The 24272-nt window shown below is 43.4% G+C and overlaps 4 protein-coding genes across 17 annotated transcripts in view; 2 read left to right on the top strand and 2 right to left on the bottom strand.

The window, feature by feature from the left end:
• The window catches only part of rapgef1b (Rap guanine nucleotide exchange factor (GEF) 1b), a 44582-nt gene extending 42063 nt beyond the window's left edge, over positions 1-2519 (top strand). For all 14 annotated transcript variants that reach the window (XM_029444699.1, XM_029444698.1, XM_029444700.1 and 11 more), the window contains 6 exons: positions 82-176; positions 338-416; positions 508-609; positions 750-847; positions 929-1057; positions 1308-2519. In XM_029444699.1, coding sequence (XP_029300559.1) covers positions 82-176; positions 338-416; positions 508-609; positions 750-847; positions 929-1057; positions 1308-1458 — 654 coding nt within the window. In that variant the 3' untranslated portion in view covers positions 1459-2519. The remainder of the gene's footprint in view (positions 1-81; positions 177-337; positions 417-507; positions 610-749; positions 848-928; positions 1058-1307) is intronic.
• A 40-nt stretch (positions 2520-2559) lies between these two features.
• Positions 2560-6056, bottom strand: uck1 (uridine-cytidine kinase 1). The gene is made up of 7 exons (XM_029444767.1): positions 5867-6056; positions 4680-4839; positions 4329-4425; positions 4103-4245; positions 3922-4016; positions 3631-3679; positions 2560-3546 (listed from the first exon to the last, which is right to left on the bottom strand). The coding sequence occupies exons 1-7, from the start codon at positions 5954-5956 to the stop codon at positions 3359-3361; spliced, it is 822 nt and encodes a 273-aa protein (XP_029300627.1). The 5' UTR covers positions 5957-6056; the 3' UTR covers positions 2560-3358.
• A 666-nt stretch (positions 6057-6722) lies between these two features.
• dnlz (DNL-type zinc finger) lies at positions 6723-9522 on the bottom strand. The gene is made up of 3 exons (XM_029444771.1): positions 9118-9522; positions 8218-8357; positions 6723-6926 (listed from the first exon to the last, which is right to left on the bottom strand). The coding sequence occupies exons 1-3, from the start codon at positions 9436-9438 to the stop codon at positions 6803-6805; spliced, it is 585 nt and encodes a 194-aa protein (XP_029300631.1). The 5' UTR covers positions 9439-9522; the 3' UTR covers positions 6723-6802.
• Positions 9523-16188: 6666 nt separating this feature from the next.
• On the top strand, positions 16189-24002 carry lrrc8aa (leucine rich repeat containing 8 VRAC subunit Aa). Its single transcript, XM_029444728.1, is given in 4 exon segments — positions 16189-16324; positions 16459-18364; positions 18366-18584; positions 20183-24002. Coding segments are annotated over 3 exon segments (2391 nt in total). The 5' UTR covers positions 16189-16324; positions 16459-16468; the 3' UTR covers positions 20459-24002.
• Positions 24003-24272: the final 270 nt, after the last annotated feature.

The following is a 24272-nucleotide window of genomic DNA, read 5'->3' as shown; positions in this document are numbered from 1 at the left end:
TCCGTGTTCGCTGACATTGATTTGTCTTTTGAGCTCCAAGGACTGGACCCTCACTCACCTCTCCTCTCTCCTGCTCTTCAGATTCCCGAGGTGCTGCTCTGGGCCAAGGAGCAGAACGAGGAGAAGAGTCCGAACCTGACTCAGTTCACAGAGCACTTTAACAACATGAGCTATTGGTGAGTTTGAAACGTCCTGATGAAGACGTGCAGGGGCCACTGCATAACGTCCAACACACCTGTATCTGCATCCTGCTTGTGGAGTTGCACGTTATTCTTGTTGTTTGTTTGTAATAAAGTGTGTAAGCTCTGACACCAGCTGACTCCTGTGTGTCCTGCAGGGTCCGCTCTCTGATCATTCAGCAGGAGAAAGCTCAAGACCGAGAGAAGCTGCTTCTCAAGTTCATCAAGATAATGAAGGTCAGTCAACGACTTCCGTCTTCACTTCGTCACGTTAAGTTTCCTCGCTGTTTCCCGACGCTCTAATATCCCCATCATTCTGTCGTTGCAGCACTTACGAAAGTTGAATAACTTCAACTCGTACCTGGCGATCCTGTCGGCCCTGGACTCGGCCCCCATCCGGAGGCTGGAGTGGCAGAAACAGACCTCAGAGGTGAGACGCTTGTGAGGTTCCACAGAGCACCTCTGGATATTGTTTATTTATATATGTATCTCTGGTTGTGAATCAGTCGAGCTCTGAATCGACCGTTTACATCGAAGTATCCTGATTACTTCCATCGCTTCCCTCCTCAGGGGCTGGAGGAATATTGCACGTTGATTGACAGCTCCTCGTCCTTCAGAGCCTACCGAGCGGCTCTGTCTGAGGTGGAGCCTCCGTGCATCCCGTACCTGTAAGTGTCTAAACCTTTGAACTCGTACAAACGTTTTCGGGCCGGAAACCCACAACCTGACCCGCCTCCGCTTTCTTCCAGGGGTCTCATCCTGCAGGACTTGACCTTCGTCCACCTGGGGAACCCCGACTTCATTGACGGGAAGGTCAATTTCTCCAAACGCTGGCAGCAGTTCAACATTTTGGACAGCATGCGGCGCTTCCAGCAAGTGTAAGTCCACTGGGAAACATATCCAGCACGAGATAAAGATGCACGTAATGTTGATGTATCGTTGGCGAGCGCTGTAAACATCCATCACAGTAATAACTGCCATCGTCTGTTTGCCACTGGCAGGAAGTACAACGGATGCTACTTGGTATTTCATTAAATGTTAATATAAAGCGTCGCCGCCGTCTCCACGTGGGATGTTTGTTTTGTCGTTAATGAATGGCTGCATTAATGGAACCTCTTCTCGTCTCAGGCATTATGAGCTGAAGCGCAACGAAGACATCGTCTGTTTCTTCAACGACTTCAGCGACCACCTGGCGGAGGAGGCTCTGTGGGAGCTGTCGCTGAAGATCAAGCCCAGGAACATCACCAGGCGCAAGACAGAGCGCGAGGAGAAGACCTAGGGCCCCCGCGGGCCGCCTGAGACTGACCTCCAACTGTGCTTCATGACACTAACTCCACTTTACTACAGACTGAGAGAAAGACGAATGGAAGCGATCCGCCGGAGCTAATGGGAGACTCATTGTGGGGGGCGCAGAACAAACTACAGAAGCATGGCCGAGGTTTACAAAGAGCTCTGCTGCTCTGGGAGATTATAATTGGGATTACTGTGGCTCCGGCGTTTAGACGGGGAGAGATTCAGCGACTGAAACCAGAGGAAAGCCCGGAGCCGAGGAGGAGTGAGGAATCGCAGAGCGGACAGGGAGACGCTACGGAAATAACCAAAGTCTGCTCCCTGGGCTCTGTTCTAGAGGGGAGCTGCTGCGCGTGTGTGTGAGATTGAGCTGAATGGTCCATTACTCTCCCGAGTTGCTCCTCCCTCTTCCTTTTATGTATGTGCCATGTGTCGGTCATCTTCTGGAACCCTCTCCTCGACTCATGAGTTCACCCTCCAACAGCAGACGCTCGACAGCTGCCCCGAACTGTGACGTCGGCACGCAGGCTGCAGCCCCGAGAACGTGCTGCGTGAGGGAGGGGAGGGGGGGGGGGGGCGAGGGGGTTTGAACTCTGAGAGGATGACCACGACAGACTGGAACTCATGAGTTTGTTTTTTTTTTAACCATTTTGTGTAAGACTCATGTATGGTTATGAAATGTATTATATACAGTGCTCCTTTTGTTCTTAGAAAGGATGTTTATGCTTCTGAGAAGAGCTTAGCTTCTCCACAGTGCCATACGTATGTGCACTAAAAAAAAGCAAAAAGATAAATTACTAAAGATGCTGTGATCTATGTATGTCATACCGAATCATCGTGTGCCGTGTTCAAGTGTAGAGAACCATCAGGCAACCGCAATCATGTCCCGGTCGCGTCGCTGTGGAAGAGTGCTCGCGTGTGTTTGTCCTTCAACAATGTGCTGTAGTAAATCATTTGGATTCCTTTTTTGGGATAACGGTCAGAAAGCAACACATCACACTGTGCTCTCACACTCCAATAAACCAACAGCTGTTTCTATACACACACACACTGCGGGTCAGACGCTTCATTTACGTTGTCCAGACTCCACTTCAGACTTACTTTTCCATTTATTGTTGTACAGAATGGTGAGTGGAAAATGAACTTCAAAAAAAATTAAGGCATGTGTTCAACTGTAAATAATTGAAAGGAAGCACTCTGTGAAGAATGTAGGTTTGACGCTACGACACCACACGGCCGTCTGGCCTGACTCGATTTAGATAAGTTCAAACAAACGGGGAAAGCAGCCGGATAACAACAGGTTATTGTGAATATAATTTAAATAGAATCTCAATTAAAGCAACAAAACAGCAAGTACAAAATATAAAGGTCAAAGTGCAAACGCATGACGATAAATTAAACATTTAAATGTCGCTTCCTCCTCGAGCTGCAACCATCAGACAGAAAAATAGAACTCTCTTTAACATCATGTTTCACGCTTGGACGTGGATATCTTTGGGTTAACAAGACGAGATTAATATAGAAAAGAAACGTCAGACGAATCGATGATGAAGATCTGTAGTTGCAGCTCCGGCCCTCCGCCTCAGTAACCGTCACCTGAACACACAAACCTAATGGAAGACTGTTACTGTTGTGAAAAGCATCTATTAACATATCGGTTATGGTCCAATAATTACAGCAGAATTAGGAAGTGGGTGCAGCACTGAATGCTTGCACCGTGGGATTGTGGGTACTTTTCTTTTAAAATTCTGCAGAGGGTGAGACTTGCGGACCCATCCTGCACAAACCGGTTGCAGCAATCCCAACTCGACGCTCATATTCACAGTCCGGAAACATCCATCTACCCCCCCCACACTCACACTCACACACACGCACACACACACACAGTCTCAGTGAGGCCGACAACTGGGCTCCAGCAGGACTCTCTTTCCTGCAGCGGCTCCGTTCTGCAGGTCTCCCTGCTCAGAAATGGCCCGTTTGAAGCCTCGCGCGTGGCTGCTAATGGACGCACGCTGCCATTTGCAGAGTTCTCCGTTCAGTATGTCTTGGATGTGCTGTACGATGAGGTTGATGGCCACTGGTGAGAGACGGGAGGATTTGTAAACATTTGTGCAGGAGAAATGAGCAGAAACGCATTTCATTGAGGGAAACAAACACTTACCCATATTGTCAACTCCCCTTGGAATGATGACGTCGGCATATTTCTTTGTCTGAGCGAGAGGAACAAATGTTTTAATGTTTGTTGACAAAGTAAGACAGTGATCATTAGACGATGACGTATGGCTCGGCAGGGAAGGGGATTAATGTTCAATTTATGAGAAACTAATTTAGAGGGAAAGACACTTGAGGTAATAGTTTCAGCTTTACGAGAAAGAAAACTCTTTTATTCTTTCTTTTATAATCTTGGAACATCAGCCCCTCCCCCAGCTCTGTGCTAAACCATCATACTTACAGGCAAACAAAACTCTTCAAAAGCAGGTTTGACAAATGTGGTGTACTGCGTGAGAATCTGCTCCAGGTCTCTCCCTCTGGTCATGTCTCGAAGAACTGCAGCACAACGTAGCCGTCAAAGCATTATTGATATACTGTGGCAGAACTGGAATACTGAGTCGTGGGTAGGGAGACGTGAATACCTCTGCGAGAGAGTCTGACGTCGGAGTCCGTGTCCACAAAGAGCTTCATGTGAAACATATCGCGCACTTTCTGGGGGTAGAAGACCAGGATCCCCTCGAAGAGGACGACGTCTGCTGGGTAAACCGTGATCCTGTCGTCCAACCTGGAAGAATTCATGTCGATTTGGAAATGATGAAAAAGAAGATTGGTCACGAATGAATGAGAGTGAAATGCGTTCCTTCCTACCTGGAGTGAGTGACGAAGTCATACGTTGGCACTTCGATCACCTTTCCCTCCGCGATGTCTGTCAAGGTTTTGTACATTAACTCGGTGTCGAATGCTTCTGCGAGACGATAAACACAAACGGTAGAATTTTAAAATGCAGCCTGTAAACGAGACCGTTTACTACGAGCGACGTCGCAGCGTGAGACGTTGTGATTCCTCCCTCTGAATACGAGTAAGCAACTAGCGTAATGTTCTTAAGTTGTAATCTTTTCATCAGCTAGTATTGTTGAGACTGTGATATTTCATAAAGGCTTGTAATAAAGAGTGATTGGATTAAACGTCAGCGACGGTTAAAGAGACCTCTCGGCCTACCTGGGTGATCAAAGTTGTACTGGCCCTTCAGTGCTTTCGCCTTTTGCTCTGCAGTCAGCACTCTGTAGAAGCTGTCCTGGCTTATGATGACCACCTTCCTCTGGCGGTGGTCCACCTTGTTCTGGCCCAGGAGCTCCATGATCTTGGCGCAAACTGTTGACTGTGGCAGAACAATCAGAAGTTTGTTACAGACTCAGGGTCCAGATCACTGTCTCCACAGCTGGGATGTATAGCGTCAGTCATTAAGTAATAATAAATGTATACATTTCTTAGAGCAGTTTGTAAAGTTTTGACTCCTGCAGCTACAAACCTTTAACTTGCACCATCTCGGTCTCTTAAGTAGCATCACTGTGAGCTACTGGAGTACTCTGCACGTGTTTCTGTAGTTTCCCCACAGTGTGCACTTCAGTGAACGTCCTCCCCTGAACACACACTACCCTTGCATAAGACAATGTTTGCTTGTGCAGACATTGTGCAGCATTTCATCTGTCATTTGTTATGTAATAAAGATATTTTACTTTGTTATTACAGACACTAAACGTATTATAAGACAATGTGCAGTCCGTCCTCTTGCTGGCATTGTATTTGATGTTTAATTAATTAATTCTTCATGCAAAAAAGGCTGAAAATGCTATTTTCAGTCGCAAATGTTTTTTTTTTATAGCATATTATTAACCATCTATATCTATAATGAATGTAATCGTTAGTTGCAGCCCTAAGAACCACAGAATAAGGTTCACTAGAGTATTACCAAGCATGCAACTATCACTGCAACTGTTTGGAGATTGCATCAATATAAAGATTTAAGAACTGGGGACACTCACCATTTTAGCAACAGGGGGTTAACACCCTATTGCCCCATTGACTACCACAATGCTTTATTTACCAGAGTAAACTAGCAAGGACACATTAAAGGCAGTTAGTGTGTGCATCAGCTGACCGTCGGAACTAACATCCTGCAGCTGGTTAGCTGCTTGAGGCTAAAAGGTCACGAGCACGTGTTGGTACAGGTAGTAAACATTAGCAGAAATGTGATTAATGTTGCATTGTGTTAATGAAAGTATGTAAAGAAACGGAGCAACGGGGGCGTGCCAGCTAGCCTGACAGTTTGATAAATGCTAATGTTGGCTATGCTAGCAAACTAAGCTAAGCTACTCGGGATGCTAATATCCGTAGTCCCGACTGACCTTGCCACTGGCGGTTCCTCCGCTGACTCCTATCAGGAAAGGACGATGTCGGGGTCTCTCTGCCTCGTCTTGGGCTCCGAGATAATCCATCGCAGTCCAGCAATTCAGAAAGACTGCAGATATCTGGATAGCCTGGCTAAGAGTTGGCTATACTATCTGTAGCAATAACAACGCGCTGTTCTCGCGAGAACACAACGCTTTCTCAATGACAAAGCGTTGTTCTCGCGAGAACTAACGTTCTCTCAGTCAACACAGGAAAGTTTGGAGCGGAACTGCATTAAATATTTACATAACATATAATCAATTATTACCTATATACATTATCAGTAATTTAGCTATACAATCTAATGTTTTTGAATACCTTTGGTTACAGTTAGAAAAGTTTAGCATGAATAGTTTTAAATGAAATAGATGCCTTTGCAATCAGTAAACTGGGATTATCTATCTCCCTATTATTAAAAGATAGTCTCACTTAGATTTAAAAACAAAGATAACAAGTGATATACAGTGCTGGGAGGAGGCAGAAAACCCACTGGTCTTATTTGAAGCATTTAACATTGTTTTAGTCTATAAGCATCTGTTGTAACATTTTATAGAACAGTTCTCTCAGGTTGAAGAAGACACTCCACTATTTTGGTACAATTGAGGATGAAGATCCGCAGAGACTAGTTGAGCCAGAATGGACCTGTTTATTTGCTTTAGAGTAGATCTATATAATATTATCTTCACCTGAAAGTGTTGTATAAATAAAAACAAAAGTCATAAATAGTGCGAATGTGAAGTTTCTGAAATAGAGAAGACGAGATGTATGACTCGTTGCAATATTTCTTATGCAGAGTCCATGACAAGAAATACATTAGCAATTAAAAAACATGTGTTTATTATGGAATAAAATATTAACATCTCACAATATACATTTACTGCATTAACTCAGAGTTATTGTTTTTCTGGGTCGCCTGAGTTCTCTGTGTTGTCTTCATCCACCACGATCTCCCAAGCATCTCCTCCTTCAAACCTCTTCACAGTCTCTCCTTTGGCAGCAAGGATCTCCTCGATGTTTCTAAAGTGTAAAGAAACACAGCATGGGATTCATTCCGACATGCATCAAATGTGTTCTGTAGTGCATTTGTAACTGCTCGTGCTCCTTAGACGCTCTAAAAGAAGTTGTTTGGGGTCATTTACAAACAGTTGTCATTACAGACTTTGTCCACCAGAGTGCACTCTATGACTTTAGGTAACATGTTCGTGACCAAACATTATGTGAAGTCGGACATTTACAATGTAACAAATATCTACGCTTCTGGGAAAATAAGTGTTTGTCTTCCTGTCGTCTTGTGAATATCAGCCTCTGACACATGGCACCAAAATACTGCTCTATAGCTCGTGTGCATGTGACGTCACGCTTACGTCCCAACCCGTAAGTCAGCCATGTTGGATGATATACACAACCAAGACGGCGCCCGTTCACGTGGGAGTTGCTGAAACGCTTCGTAATTTTCTTTGTATTTAATTTGTGTATAATTGTGGTCATCACGCTACTCGTGACTCAGAGAAACGGTTCTTTAGATTTCCTACAATCATCACAAACAACGATCCACAAAAGAGGGATAAGTTGCTGTCTACTGAACGCCGTCAGCTGGTTTAGCAACAAAACTCGTGAGGATTCAACAGAAGAAGAAGCACAATTCACCCGTGTGTGTGTGGCGTCCACTTTATATCTGATCAGAGCTCATGCTAAAGCTATGTTTACGTTTGCGAGGATAACATCGCCGCTCTTCTCACTCACAGACCACTGTGTGAGCGGTGCATCTCGAGCTCTTTGAGAGTGATTTACACGGGCGTGGACGAGCACCCTGTCATCTTTCAGTGGTTTGGTAAGAAGACTACCAACCCAGCCAGAAACAAAGACATTAGAAGCATCTAAGATCTTGTATGCCTTCATTTGTGCGTTGGTTGCCCACGACGTTTGTAGCACAAGGTAGTTCACAATATCCGGATATTCAATCGCCGGTAATAAATCTAAATCCTCAATATAATCCGACGGCTTTAGCGTGTACGGGTCACGGCCGCACATTTGGACTTTCCCTCTGAATCTTGCCTTTGCAGAGGATCCAGAGAGTCAACATACTTTGAAGAAGTCGGAGTTGTATTGCTGTTGTTCGCTTTAGACGCCATTGTTGATTTGTATATCATCCAACATGGCGTCGCACGCATACGTCACAGTTTTGTCACGTGTTTGCACACTACCTATAGTTGGATCCATTAAATGTCATGAGTGCACATAAAGAGCAACACAACACTGTTGATGCTTATGTTTTGGTTTATGTTCAGAAGTCCAAAGCACCACCAACCTCTTCCCTTCCAGGTCGGAGAACCAGCGGAGGTTATCAGCGATGATGTGGTGATTCTTACATCCTGAACATGTCACGATCACAACACCTTTGTGATAAGCCTGCTTAGATATCTTCTGCGTGGACCGGGTAGAGCAAACCTGCAAAAATAATATGTTTTTGTATTAATATGTACATATCATCTGTCAATATAAATGCTATATAAATGCATACATGCACATACTGTTCAAAATCATCCAGTCATGTATATCCATTTGGTATTATTATTAATTTAGTATAATATATTTACATAATATATATATATATATATATATATATACACATATTTTTAATATATATATATATATATATATATATATATATATATATATATTTACATAATATATATATATATATATATATATACATATTTTTAATATATATATATATATATATATATATATATATATATATATATATATATATACACACACACACACATAATATTTTTTTTATATATATATATATATTCTTGTTTCCAGCTGTTATGTCTAATTCTGTGTACGTTCATTAACAGCATTAAAGTGATGGACACATTGATGCATCCATAATTATAATATAATATTATAACATATTATTCTGATTCAGAATCAGAAATACTTGCATAAAAACATACTTAAAAATATCAAAAAGTAAAAGTACTTTACATTTTAAACAATATTCTTGTTTTCAGCATTAATATTATTATTGCTAATACTTTAATAATAATAATAATTGTACAGTTACCTGTCACAGTATTTCTACACTGTGGTATTACTACCTTTAAGTGACATATCTGAGTACTTCTTTAACCTCTGGTGATGCTAACAATGATAAACAGACCCAACACAACCGACATGTTGAGGTCACAGCTGTCGGTACCTTGCACGTGTACACGAGCTGATAATGTGTCGCCTGGATCTTTCCAACAGCGTCGCTTCTGCAACTCTGACAAGTTGAGAATCCTCTCACACTCGGACGAGCTGCACACCTGTCGGCAGGTAACACGGTATGAAAAGCACGAGGCTGTTGGTCCGCACAGGAGAGAAGAAGCCCCGACCTCCGGGCTCGTGCAGGACGGGAGCCGAGCACCGGGTCTGACCGACCGCGAGACAAACACCGAAACAACCGGCTGACTGCCGGCGTCGTCCTCAAAGAAGCCGGTGAACGTAAACTATCAAAACATTTACGTAAAACCGACATTTCAGGTAAAGCTCACATCGACGTTACATGCGATTTCATCAACGTACGGTTTGTCGCGGTCTGATGACGTCACGTGTGTTGGTATTTTCTAAATACTATTTTCAAAATAAAGTTAATTTCAACAAATGTGAAGAACAAAGTATGATTCATCTGTTTTATAGTTGCCACACATGTATTATATTCTGGAAATACTTTAATAGTTATATAGTGTGCAAAAGAACACATGCAATTAGTATTGAAGGTAAAACATTATCACTTTGTTTTATCTTATTATGGACATTTCATTTTCATAAAGCTACATTTCTTCATTATACCCATAGAAGACTTATATATTTACATTTATTTGATCAATTTAGTTACTTTACAGATTCCTATAATTAATACAAAATATTACGGAACTAATAAATTATGATTTATTATACCTACCTGCTACAACAAGTGATGAACACATTAATGCATCAATAATTATGTTCCAACATATATTATTTTGAAATGGAGCGTTATGCATAATGAATACTTTTAGTTTTCTACTATATTTTTATGCTACTACTTTTGTACTTTTACTTGAGTAACATATTTGAATGCAGGACTTTTACTTTTATCAGAATATTTCTATACCACCAGATATAAAACCTTTGATATGACCACAGCATCCTGCAGTATATTAGTATTATTATTGTACAATTTGTATGTCTTAAAATGATAAGAGATTCTTTTCTATGACACATTGTCACAAATTGTTATTTATTAAACCTATTCTTAGTACTCAATGTTGATTTGTTTTCTTCTTTTGTTTGTTATTAGTATTTTATTGATTTTTTTAAATATAAAAATGGTCACATGTTGGTCAACAAATCAAATGACTTCTAATGACACACACACTAATGAAATTAATATTCCTCCATATTCCTAAATTAATCAGAATCAGGTTTTCACATACAAGGAATTTTCTTTGCTGTATAATACATCATACATACATAAACACAATAATAATAAGAGACATGAAAATGTAAAATAAAAGCAAATATAGAAATATTATAAAAAGTATTGTAAAAAGTATTATAAAATCAAACTTAAATATACAAAAAGTAAGTGTATGACAAATTAGTGTGAAGTGGAAGAGCTGTGCAGTTTTAAAAGTGATAGTATCGTGCAGAAATGTGCAAAACAGTCAGAGGAATGTGCAGAGGTTCAAAGTACGAGGAAGAGCTTGTACAGACATATGATCACAAAGATGTGCGTTACTGTAACGTAATCTAATTTACAAGCAACAAATTAAATCAAGACACATATAGAGTGAGTATAATGTTTGCTTGATCAATTTGGATTTCTTAAAATTCTTAGAGATTTTGTTTCTATGCCACTTTGTCACAAATTGAACTTAAAAGTCAATTCATATTTAAATGTTTTTATTCGTTTTTGTTATTAGTATTTTATTGATTTTATAATATAAAAATGGCCACACAATCAAATGTATATTCCTGCATTAATATGCACCATAATTCAATGTAATTTACAATCAATTAAATAATTATCAGACACATACAGAGTGTGTATGTGAGCTGTCAGTTCTTTTTCCTATGACGCTACCTCCGTGCTTTTATTTTGAAGGGGGCAGAGCTGGTAGCACTTCCGCCAGTTAGTCTCGAGCAGCAGCCGTTTGTCTTCGTGAGAAACGACGAACCCACTCGGTGCTTTTCTCCTCCGTCACTGTCGTACGGGGCTCCGGCCCGGTGTCCCACCAGCCAACGCAGCTGAGAAACGCTTGAGAAATGTGTCACCCGTGTGCGGCGGAGGCGAGAGACTCCATCTTTAATACAACAGGTGGGTCTTTTCTTATTTCTCTGTGTAACTGGCGACACTCGCTCAGCGGTTCAGAGAGCTTTCACTGCCGCAGCGTGCGAACTGGTTATCGGCTTGAGACATCGTCGTCGTCCCCCCCCCGACGCTCGCGGGTCGGTTGTTGTGGTGAAGAGCCCCCTGAAGACAGGTCGCTTATTGGGGTAAAAAACATGTTATTTTATCACTGTTATCCCACATGATGAAATACTCTCGGTCACACAGGTTACTCTGGTATTCTGACACCAACAATATTAAATATTAAAATAATAAACACAGGGATGGTAGCCCTAAGAAATGCATTAAAATGCAACATTTTGATATAAATTGGGATCTATATCTCAATAATTGTTTTATATTTAATATTCCTATTGTAAATTACAGCGTTGTTTGTGGCATTGTTGAGTTCAGAGTGAATTAATACATTAATTATGAAAAATATTGCAGTGATACTAGAATACAGTGTCACCAAGAGCTTACATGGTGGTGAGATGTTCATATTATGTTTATTAGGCAAAAGGCAAATTAAATAATTAGTCACATTAGTTAAATATATCATTCAAATGTGTGTGTGTGTGTGTGTGTGTGTGTGTGTGTGTGTGTGTGTGTGTGTGACTATAACATCACGTCATGACATTAAAAGGAAAGTAGCTTTGTGTGAGCCAGAACCAGTTAGACCTGGTCAAAGCTGAAACAGTGCCTGTCTGCTGCTGCAGCTCTTTTATGTCGCAAATCTCAGCAGCAGGGACGCACAGATGGGTTGAGCTCTATTATTTCCCAGCAACAGGACATGTATCGTGTTCTGGAAGGGATATTATGCGTGTCTGGGATTGCCAAGAACTTGATCCTGCATTTATTTATACCTAAACATCCACATGTCAGAAATACACCCAGGCAAAATGGGCTTTAGCTAAACTTGTAAAATATACTCAAATATATGTATTCATGCAGAAGAGACGAAACTCTTGTCGTCACGAGTTTTTAGTTCATGTCAAATGTTCTAAGTCATATGTTAGGAAGGCCCCAGAATCTGAATTAAGACCGATTTTGAGTTTTAATCAACATTTTGGATTCACATTTCTTTGTCAATGTCATTATAAAATACAGTTCACATCGTCCGAGCATGTTTGCGTTACCTTGCATATGTTTCACTCAGATACCCAGAGTTTAGGTGAAGTTGGAACTATGCATTCCTCTGGTTGTGCACTGGAGTCAGTATATCCACATTAATGAAGATTATTCATCTCATTGTGTAAATATTTAGTGAATGCACCGATAGTAAACCCTACAAAATATCGTAATATTTGTTTTTCTCCATATGGCCCAGCCTTTATAATCAATGAATCACTAAAACATGTCTTGTTTGGTCCATCTAACAGTAAAACCCAAAGATATTCAAAGTACAATGATATAAAACAGCACATATTCCAATTGGAGGTCGAATAGGAAATGTTTGGCATTTTCGCTTTAAAGAAATAACTTTATCTAAAGGTGTGAGACTCTTGTGGTACATTGTTTCTTTACATTCAGTCCAGTATGTGTTAAGCAACATGGACTGTGTGCTTTGAGCAGAACAATGGGATCTGGAGGGTTTCAACAGCTAAGAACTGGTGAAAGAATCCCCAAATGTCCTCTTTAGATGACCCGTGCAGTATCATAGGGTGTGCACCATCAGGACGCTGTCTGATGCTACGACTTTAAAGGTCCTTTGGGTGTTTTCTAGCCCTTCGATGGAAATGTGTGTTGCAGGGAGAATATTGAGATATATACTAAACACAAAAAGCACATACCAATCTAATGAATGTAATAAAAGTTCAAGCCAACAATTAGTGAACGCTGGCTCCCACCCATCTTTCCAGCCATCCATCCGTCTATTTTCCAAACCACTTATCTTCTTAAGGGTTGAAAGGAGTCTGGAGCCTGTCCCAGCATGCACTGGGTGAGCGGCGGCGTACACCCTGAACAGGTTGGCAGTCTAACACGAGATTAACGCTCGCATACAAACCAGACTAACACCCCAAACACTTGGTTTTAAAATGAGTCGGGCGATCGGATCTGAAGACGCATTGCGGTCCTATCACGGAAACACCTCGCCAAGGTGCTCGGGGTTGCATGTGACCACATACCTTTTGAAATGACGAAAAGCCCACACAGATGTATAACAAGTGCATCGAACATCCTGGGCGATTTGGTTTGTTTGGGACACGCCAAGATTGAATTTTTATTTAAAAGGAGACAATATACATTAATCTAATGTACCCAAGTTAGCTTAAGGGCTAGCGGTTTCTTCTTCTTTTAATTTACGGCAGACTAAGGCACTCTGCAAACAGAAATGATGTACGTGATGATTGTACGGCGGAAACGCAAAGCGACTGCACAGTAATGCCTCTCTTTGTTCTCGCTCATGGACAGGTTGTACGGTGTTGGATCGTCGGTTACGTGATTAGCCAGCGCAGCGTGACGTCTGGTTGCGTTTCTCCACAAGTTAATTTTGTTACAACTTAATGCCAGGTGTAAATGTTTGACCTGATGATGGCGCGAGAATAAAAGTCAGAGGATCTTGCTGAAGCTTGCGTTGAGACACTCGTGTCCTTGGGGGAATAGTTGGCTCAGTGATATATCGGGTCTGACAGCGGCCAGGTTCACCTGCAGCTCTATCTGCACTTGTGTCCGAGCCTCATCCACAAAAGAATGGCCACACAAAAGAAGCTCTGTTCAGAGACATGGAGGAGAACTGTACGGGGGTCAGGCTCAAAACAGTGAAGCCAGAGCAGAGTCGCTATTCCGCTATAATCCAGTCTCGACCTTTTTCTCTTTTTGTTTAATCCAATTTTAATTGTAGGACTTGAACATCCGTCCTCTGGTGATGGTGGCAGAGATCAGATAGCTTGAGTCCCAGAAAGGAGAAATCCTTAGTTCTTTGGAGACGGTGTGACGATGCACAGACGAGATGAGACGGTGCCAGGATATTATAAAACACACCTGGGATGTTCCTTTAGGACATCAGAGTCTGCATTTACTGCGAGAGGGAAGCTCTTCCAATCCTTTATTTCAAGACGTGCTACATGAATCTACAGTTTACTTCTCAGTGCCGTCATGGGACAGGCCATTATCTGTATGTTGAATTAGGTTTCTCAGCTCTCTGTTTGGCAACAGGAAGCCGTGTTGTTGTTGTGTATTTGAATAGAAGTTGAGGTTCCTGTGTGTGCTGTAGCTTCTGTAGCTGTGACCTAACAGTAGAGGCCCACAGCGACTGTACTGCCGTTCTGGTTTGAACTGGATGAAACAAGGCTTTTTTGTGTCCACTTGACCAGATATCCTCTTTCATCCTTTCCCTGTAAGTAACGGCGAGTCGAGCGGGCATGGAGATACTCCTCCCTACTCGGTATTAAAACAGAAGTGATACGATCATGATGGACATTCTCTCAGAAAACAGCTTAGTCAAACATTAACATTTGAAAGAACATTAAGAGGAATACAAACTGCTTAGATGGCTGTAATTGTTGCATTCCTCACGTGTACTGTGTGAGAAGCAGCCTGGCTGTGGTTGGACAGTACTCGTGTTCTAATGGACGCCTGAGGGAGTCTTTTGGTTTCTGGGGTTCTTTGTTTCGTGGTCAGCAGCACAATCTCAATTACTTACATTTAACTGAGAGTTTCCAGTCAAGTTGAAGTTGTCATTTTGAGCATTTACTCCTTTTTATAATTCTTATTTTGAGGTTAGGGTTAGGTTTCTGCGTGATGACGTTCCATCCATCCGTCGTCTACCGCTTCTCCGGGGTCGGGTCGCGGGGGCAGCAGCTCCAGTAAGGAACCCCAAAGTGATGACGTTGCCACATAAATATATCCTCATAGTCAGTGTGTTAATAACCGTGACTAAGTCTGCACTAGAGCGGTTTATTTACATTTATACAATAACACAAAGTAACTGTTTATTGAGGTCTGGTGGCTGTAAGGAGAGCAGAGATGGACTCCTCAGCACATTAATCATAACCCTAACGATAAGCTGACTAACCTGCGTCACTGCTGAGCGGGCGTTTCCATGTGAAAACCCCGTAGAAGAACACGGATGGAGTCGACCTTCAGTGAAATCATAAATTACAAACGGTCAACAAGTGCGATGTGACACCGAGCTTCTCCAGATGAAACTTGTCACCGTGTTCCTAAAAGAAGACGCGCGATGCTGCACATCAGGAGACGGATGGAGAAACGGGGACTTGTGTGAACATGCTAGCTGTGTCGGGCTTTACTTCCAGCTTGCTCTGCGTTCTCTGAACCGTGTGCTGTCGGCACATGCAGGATGCCCATGATATCCCTGATGCACAGCGGACTCTTCAGCAAATACAATGAGGTCGATCTCTGTGCGCTGCCTCATCTTTTGTATGCAGGATTTATCAGTTTGCCTTGAACCAGAGCTTAGAAAGAGCTGCTGGGGATTCTGTGCGCTTTGTCTTTAATTGCATGCGTGATCTGCAAACTGCACAGTATGAGAAACACAGGAGTCATTATTTTTAACTACAATTCCTTTATTCTTTGGCATTAATGGAAAAAGAGCAGAAGGGGGGAAATGTTTCTGCTTGGGCATCAATGAAACGGTGATTAATGTAACATGTATTGTTAGTCACAATGTAAGAGGCTGTATTGTGTTTTTCTCAGATCTTTGAGTGTTGATGGGTCAAAACTAGTATTTTGAAGATGTCACGTTGGACTTTAGGAAATTGTGAAGGTCATGTTTCACTATATTCTTACAATTTATAGACTAAACAATTAATGCATTTAATTAAGAAAAGAAATGTGATTAGTTGCTGATGAAATGAATCATTAGTTGCATCTCAAGTTTTGTGATTAAAATAGCGGCATTAATCTTTATAGTGCTTGTTTTGTTTACTGTCGCAGGACTGAGAATGAGATGCAGAAGAACTAATTGCTTCTCTGGGACAAAGAAAGTTCTTGAATTTGAACTTGATTTCTGAAAATAGTTGCGGATTAATTTCCTGTTAATCGACTGAAGTGTTTCAGCTTCAGCTCAGAGGCAACCCTACAGCATGTGAGATAACATTTCAAAACACATTAAGGTTTTTAAAATACACGACCCGACCCCGGAGAAGCGGTAGACGATGGATGGACTTCATTAAGTTTCAAACACGTCACCAACTAACTCCCTGTTTTCTGTCTCTCTAGATAAACCATCATGATTCCCATCACAGAGCTCCGGTACTTTGCTGACACCCAGCCAGCGTACCGTATCCTGAAGCCATGGTGGGACGTTTTCACCGACTACATCTCGGTGGTCATGCTGATGATCGCGGTGTTCGGTGGTACGCTGCAGGTCACGCAGGACAAGATGATCTGCCTGCCTTGCAAGTGGGTGGTCAACAAGTCCTGCGAGACCATGCCCGTCCCAAACGTGAGCGCCGCCGACGCACCGGAACCCAAAGGCATTCAGTATGACCTCGACCGCCATCAGTACAACTACGTCGATGCCGTCTGTTACGAGAACAAACTGCACTGGTTTGCCAAATATTTCCCCTATCTGGTGCTACTCCACACCCTCATCTTCCTGGCCTGCAGCAACTTCTGGTTCAAGTTCCCCCGCACAAGCTCTAAACTGGAGCACTTTGTCTCCATCCTCCTCAAGTGCTTTGACTCACCGTGGACAACGAGGGCTTTGTCTGAGACCGTGGTGGAGGAGAGCGACTCCAAGCCTCACGGGAAAATGAACGGGTCGATGGATAAGAAGGCGTCATGCATGAGCGAGGACGTCGAGGCCAGCGTGCCCATGCTCCAACGAACAAAGTCCAGAATTGAACAAGGAATTGTAGACCGCTCTGAAACTGGGGTTTTAGATAAAAAGGAAGGGGAGCAGGCCAAGGCTCTCTTTGAGAAGGTGAAGAAGTTCAGGATCCACGTGGAGGAGGGCGACATCGTGTACAGCCTTTACCAACGGCAGACCATCATCAAAGTAATCAAGTTTATACTGATTATTAGCTACACGGCCTACTATGTGCGCTACATCAGGTTCAGTGTGGTGTGCACCGTGAACATCGAGAAACTGACCGGGTACAGCACGTTCTACTGTGCACACCCGTTAGCAACTCTTTTCAAGATTTTGGCCTGTTTCTACATCAGCCTGGTGGTGGTGTACGGTCTTATCTGCATGTACACTCTTTGTTGGATGCTCAGCCGCTCCCTCAAAAGATACTCCTTTGAATCAATCCGCGAAGAAAGCAGCTACAGAGACATCCCCGACTTGAAGAACGACTTTGCCTTCATGCTCCACATGATAGATCAGTATGACCCTCTCTACTCCAAGCGCTTCGCTGTCTTTCTGTCCGAGGTGAGCGAGAACAAGCTGAGGCAGCTGAACCTCAACAATGAGTGGACGCTGGACAAGCTGAGGCAGCGCATCACCAAGAACTCTCAGGAGAAGCTGGAGCTGCACCTCTTCATGCTCAGTGGGATCCCTGACACGGTATTTGATCTGGTTGAGCTGGAAGTGCTGAAGCTGGAGCTGATCCCCGATGTAACTATCCCGCCAATCATCGCCCAGCTCACCAACCTCAGGGAGATGTGGCTCTATCACACACCCGCTAAAATTGAGGCTCCGGCTCTGGCTTTCCTGCGAGAGAACCTGAAGTCTCTTCACATCAAGTTCACAGACATCAAAGAGATCCCCCTGTGGATCTACAGCCTGAAGAACCTCAGCGAGCTGCACCTAACCGGGAACCTGAGCGCTGAAAACAATCGTTACATTGTCATCGATGGGCTTCGCGAGCTCAAAAGGCTCAAAGTGCTGCGTCTGAAGAGCAACCTGACCAAGCTGCCGCAGGTGGTGACGGATGTGGGCGTGCACCTCCAGAAGCTCTCCATCAATAACGAGGGAACCAAGCTGATGGTGCTCAACAGCCTGAAGAAAATGGTCAACCTGACGGAGCTGGAGCTTGTTCGCTGCGACCTTGAACGCATCCCACACTCCATCTTTAGTTTGCACAACCTGCAGGAGATCGACCTGAAGGACAACAATCTGAAGACGATAGAGGAGATCATCAGCTTCCAGCACCTGCACCGGCTCGTGTGCCTGAAGCTAGTGGTACAACCAGATCGCCTACATTCCAATTCAGATCGGCACTCTCACCCACATGGAGAGGCTGTATCTGAACAGGAACAAGATCGAGAAAATCCCCAGCCAGCTATTTTTCTGCCGAAAGCTGCGCTTCTTAGACCTGAGTCACAACAACCTGACCAGCATCCACGCCGACGTCGGCTTCCTGCAGAACCTGCAGTACTTCGCTGTGACAGCAAACCGGGTGAGAGACAAACAAATGTCTTAAACTTATTGAGTCCATGTCTTCATTTTAATGGAAGCTTATTCTCATGTTCTTAGTGTGATAGAGGGACTACTTCTCTATCACACTATCAGATCAGCTCAAAGGCCAGATAAGGTGTTTACAAAGGTCAACGCTTATAATATCTGAGATCTCCGTCGACGCGTACTTTGCCGTACATTTAAAAACAACCCCAGTGGACCAAGATGCTGTGCAGTGTCATTAATACATGTAGTAAAAAGAACCAGAACAATGTCTAAATAAAGCAGGAGGGATCAGGTGGAAACAAACGCTAAAGAATAAAGCTGTAGTTTTAAAAGAGCTTAAGTTAGAGACGGATCTAAAAGATGGTGAGAGGTTGTTCAAAGCTTTATGAGCCGGGACCACAAAGGTCAGAGACGTGTGGGGCCAGGCCAGTGAGAGCTTCACAAACTAACAGGAGGATCAGGTTCAAAGGGGTTCACTACAAAAATAAATCTAAAATACAGTCAGTTCCTCTTACCTGTCGCGCTATTTATCAAGCGATTGTTTTTGTGTCAGTTGTTAGAGATGTAGAGAAACTCAACAGCAACGAAATCCTGAACCCTGCCCCCCGGTAGTAAACTGTAAGCAGGATGGAGGAGATGTGATGCCGGAGTAGAGGAAGTCGCTCGCTGTAGTTCCAAACACTGATAATGTGCGTCTGTTTATCAGAGAATCAATAAAAGAATATGTGATTGGTGTTGTAAACAGTCCTGGTGTCACACAAGGTAACAGTCCTTTCTACTGCCAAGTGTATTTAGTTGTATTCCTTCTGGTTAGTGAATACGAGCAATAAAGGGTTTGATGCAGTTTATTAGATTTGCGATGAAGGAGTTCCTCCTGAAAACAGGACCTTCATGTGTTTTCAGTAAAGCCTCGTATCGCTGCGGTTAAAACCTGTTCCAGCAGGTTTGTGTGCAGCCAGAAATATCTGCAATAAATGAGACGCCTCTGAAGCCTAAATCCTCGTCACACTGCTAGCAATGAATTGTGTAATTGTGAAAACTGTTGTCGGTGTTTTAATGGGATGTGATCGATCAGTGAGGAAAGTATAAATGGGACGAGGAGGCTCCAACATGAACCTTCTTCTGTTACCACAAAAACATTAAACAGAGATTGTATAACATTCGTCTACATGATCGAGAGGCGGGAGTTTGTTCCAGACATGATTCTCAAACGGCAACAAAAACTCTACAATCGTCACATTTCTGCAGAACTTGAGGTTCTTGATTATTGCACGAACGATTCGATCCCGACCCGGTTGATGGAATCTTGAAAGCTGTGATTTGCGTTTTCTTTCCCCACTATCCTAAATGTGTTCTGAGAGCTTATGCCTGAAGTCTGACAGCAGAGCTCCAGTGCCCTTTGATCTGCTTTGGTTTCCTGCGCTGAGGTCGGAGTGGCGTTATGTTCTTTTAATGGGGAAACATCTGAAATAAACAGAACTGAACCGTCGCTGCTTCTTCTCCCAACGCATGTTGATTCAAAATGAAAGGGCTCTTTCTGTCCCCTGTTAACTCACACCGCTCTTATTCCGTCTCTTGCTCTCTCCACTTCAGATCGAGACTTTGCCCCCAGAGCTGTTCAAGTGCAAGAAGCTTCGCACTCTGAATCTGGGAAGCAACTGCCTGCAGACGCTGCCGTCACGCTTCGGGGAACTCACCGGATTGACCCAGCTGGAGCTGAGAGGGAACCGCCTCGAGTGTCTCCCCGTGGAGCTGGGCGAGTGTCGGCTGCTGAAGAGGAGCAGTCTGGTGGTGGAGGAAGACCTGTTCAACACGCTGCCACCAGAAGTCAAAGAGCTGCTGTGGAGGGCCGATAAGGAGCCAGCGTGAGCAAAAGCTGCAGAGGAGAGAAGTTTGATTTCTTTTTTTCTTTTATAATCAAGCACTGATTTGAGTTTGTGAAGGCAGGAGAACATTGAGAAGTGTGCAGCAGTCAGCCATGTTGTTCGGGGGGTTAAGCTGCAAGCAGGTGATGTTGATGCATGCAAGAAACGTTGCACGATTCAGCCTTGCCACTGAGCTACATGTGCTCCCCAGTATCACAGATTGAACGTGCTCACAGCAGCCGGACCTTCCTCTGGCCTTCAGACTCAACATTTTACTTTGTACATTTTTACAACCACATTAACAGTTTCGGCGTCTTGAGGCTCTAAAGCGGCACGTGTTGGTAAATGATTTACAGTTCGACTGACAGCCAATTAGTTGAGGCACGAAGGTTTTCTTCTTCAGGCGCTCAAACGTACGCCCAACGTGCTCGGAGGCTCTTTTTATGTGTACAAAATGACTGTGAGGAAGATCGACAGATCGCCCCACAGGCCTTAACTCGGAGGACCGATGAATCGACATCAAAGACAACGAAAGGGAACAAACTCTACAGTACAATGTCTAAATACCCTGCAGCTGTTAATTTATAACGCCGGCCTGTGTGGCTGCGGGGGAGAAACGCCCCATTCTCCTTGGACTCTTCATTTTGCTTCTCGATACAATCATGTCTTATTTAGCAATGCAAGTTATTAGTTTGCATGACTGCACACACTGCTGTGTCTTCTTAAAGTGTGTTAGGTTGAGTGTGATTGGACCCGTTGAAAGAAACATCATCTGGCACTTTAAAACGCTACCACACGTTGGTATTGATTCCAGACGTGATCAGAATCCACAGCCATTGATTTGTTGTTTTGTTGTAAGTCTTTATTTTAAGCTGCTTGTGGAACCTGTAGTCAAAGATCTTTAAGTGAATTTAGTTTGATTGACAGCTGCTAAATGTTGCGTCACTGACTGGATTGTAATAACAAGGTGTCCCCCTGCTGACAGGAAGCTGTCACGGGACAGTTCATCCTAAAATCAAACATCCATATTTGTGTGTGTTGGAGATATCGGCCACGCAGATGGAAACATTAATGGCTCCTCGGCTGAGCTGTAATGGTAAACTAGCTCCTCCAGGGATTAGTCTGCAGTATCTTTAGGGAAGAGTTCCTGCAGATCCTTAAAAAGTCTTGACCTGTAGTAACCCTGAGAGGGACCGGCCCGGGTCGGGAGTCCTGCAGAGAGACGATATCTGCAACACTCGGCTCCTCGCGGCCACACAAAGTAGACAAACAGAAGTATGTACGAGCAGCGATCTGTCTCCTTAAAGGAACACGTATGCAAGCGTGCACGCTGCTCATCAAAGAGCGTGTAGAGCAATACAGGAAGCTAGAGTCATGGTGCTCGTCATGCTCGCTATGGTTTTGAATGATTATGACCTCGGCGTAAGAGCTGCTGCAGATTGCAGCGTCTGAACGAGACGCTCTGACACCAACGTGTTCATGTCAGAGACCTTTTTCTTTCACATGTTTACTCCACAGTGAAGTTGAACATTCATCAGCGCTTCTGTTTATCCGTTCAAGAGTGAAGTGAGGACAGTTAGGACAGAGGGAGGGAGAGAATATGCAGAATGTGTGGTTTCCACACACACCGTGCTTCGTGTGCGTGGAACACTTTTCTTGTTAAGACCTCAGATTTAATAGCGCTGCCATGTTAACTCCAGCCAGGCATCTCGTTGCTAATTGTATCTTTTTACAAGCCGTGCGCTCGATAATGATCACACACATGCTCGTGGCTCGTTGTAAAATGTATAGCTTTCATGCACATCAGTCATACGCAGCTTATTGTTTGCAGCTGTTTCTCTTTGATTTTAGGCTTTGTTTTTATTCAAGGGAAGTTTTTCTGTAATAATACAATGGCACCTTTGTTCTTCACAGCGACTGTTGCTTCACTGCGACCCGGCTCGATCCAAACGCCCTTCTTAGGGGTCATCAGTAGATTCTGTTTGAAAGAAGAGCCTCAGTGTTGAATGTTGTTGACGAGCAGCCAGTTTTAAGGTTGTGAGCAAAGGTCACACAGACTTTTATCGCATGTATTAACTTTTTAAACCACACACATTGTTTTAAAGGGCACGTCCACCTTCGTTTGTCTGCTCTGGTTTCCTTTCTGTGTTGCCAAAACAAGTTTCTCCCTTAACTCTGCACACGGACCTGTTGGATGCCAAACAGTGAATGCACATCCTGTTCATCACTCGTCACATTAAACTGCAAGAAACAACAACTTGTTGTGCGGGAGCTGCACGCAGAGACGTGGGACGACTCGTGCGTCAGTCCAAAGTAAATCTGATATCGTAACACGGCTCATTTCAGTGGTGCAGTGCAGCTGCTGACACCAAACATCTCCCTCCTGCAGTGCAGCAGAGGCTCAAACAATGGCCGTCAGTTATTGTATCAAGTGTCTCATGTGGTGCTCGTTAGACGTCAGATAGTCGCAGCTAAATGTGAAGTATCTTTTACTCTTGAAGTTTCTCTTTCTCAGGGCATCGCTGGGAATGTGCTAAAATGACTTCATTGATATATTCACACATCTGTCCTTTGAGCTGTTTCATGGTCGCTCTACGTCAGCGCCACATCTGCAGTCAGCAGAAGGTGTTTCAGTCGCCTTTTGTCCTGTTTGCATTTGTATTTATATCCACAAATATGTTTTTTGCTGACCTCCTGAACCAAACAGTCACTTCCCTCTGAGTCACGGGATGAGCACGTTAGAAACCTGCAGCCAGACTCTTCTCCTGCATGTCAGCGTCAGTGAAACTGAGGTGAGTCAGATGTTAGCGGAGCAACAAAAACAGGAAGTTCAAGTGAAACTCTTATCCTAGCACTTTTAACTAGTATCCCGTCAGAATCGTCCTTAAATAACCTCAATTAATGCATTTAAAGCGCCAGAGAAGCTTTTAAACTTGTGTGTTGCCTCCTGAATTTATTTAAAGTACGAAATATAAAACATAGTCTGTATTTATGTTACCTTTTTAAGTCGTGTAGTTTGTGTGACAAACCGTGACAATCTGACATCCTGAGAGTGGAGGAGAGCTCACACGCGTAGTATCTGTAATCTTCCTGCAGTGTGTGTGTGCAGTGTGTGTGCAGTGTGTGTGTGTGCAGTGTGGACACGCACCATTTCACATGACTGAAGAGAAACTGCCATGATAGCATTGATCTAATCTCTACCTAATGTATGAAACGTTTTTTAAAATACATGATTGTATTGACTGTGTGATTAATCCCTCTGGATCAGGATGTATGGAATCCTTTTCATCTCGCAGCGTGAGTTTGTCGGTACTGAAGCCACGTCTGAACCCGAGCAGCGGCCGGTGTCTCTCGTGGACTGTGAGCTGGAAGGACGGTATCACACGTGACGAGGCCTTTATTCATTGTTGTCGCCAAGTGGACTGAGCACTGGCTTTTTAAGCGGGACGTCTGTAACGTTGAACAGCTGAACTTTATTTCCTGATGTTCAGACTCTACTTTTTGTACCATTCTGACACCTGATCATGAAATAAACACTTAACACTCAATGATGTTGCAAAGAGTTTTCATTCATCTGGCAGACGATCAGAATCACAATCTGTTTATTGTTCTGGTGCATCACGTAAGAGTCAGGTTCACCTCACCTCTCTGGGTAACATCTCTCAATAAGCCTCCACACTCACGAGCCTCGTGAAATGTGCACGTTATTAAGCCCAAAGTGTTCTTTTGAAACAGCTCAGCAGTGGAGGAGGAAGTGTTCACACCCTTTATTTAAATATAAAGCTACTGCATTACAAGTCAAAGTATTGGCGTGATTC

The sequence above is a fragment of the Cottoperca gobio genome, chromosome 12, assembly GCF_900634415.1.
Source record: "Cottoperca gobio chromosome 12, fCotGob3.1, whole genome shotgun sequence".
NCBI classification, from domain to species: Eukaryota; Metazoa; Chordata; class Actinopteri; order Perciformes; family Bovichtidae; genus Cottoperca; species Cottoperca gobio.
The sequence above is the reverse complement of the archived record's forward strand: the minus strand, read 5'-3'. Positions and strand labels throughout refer to the sequence as shown.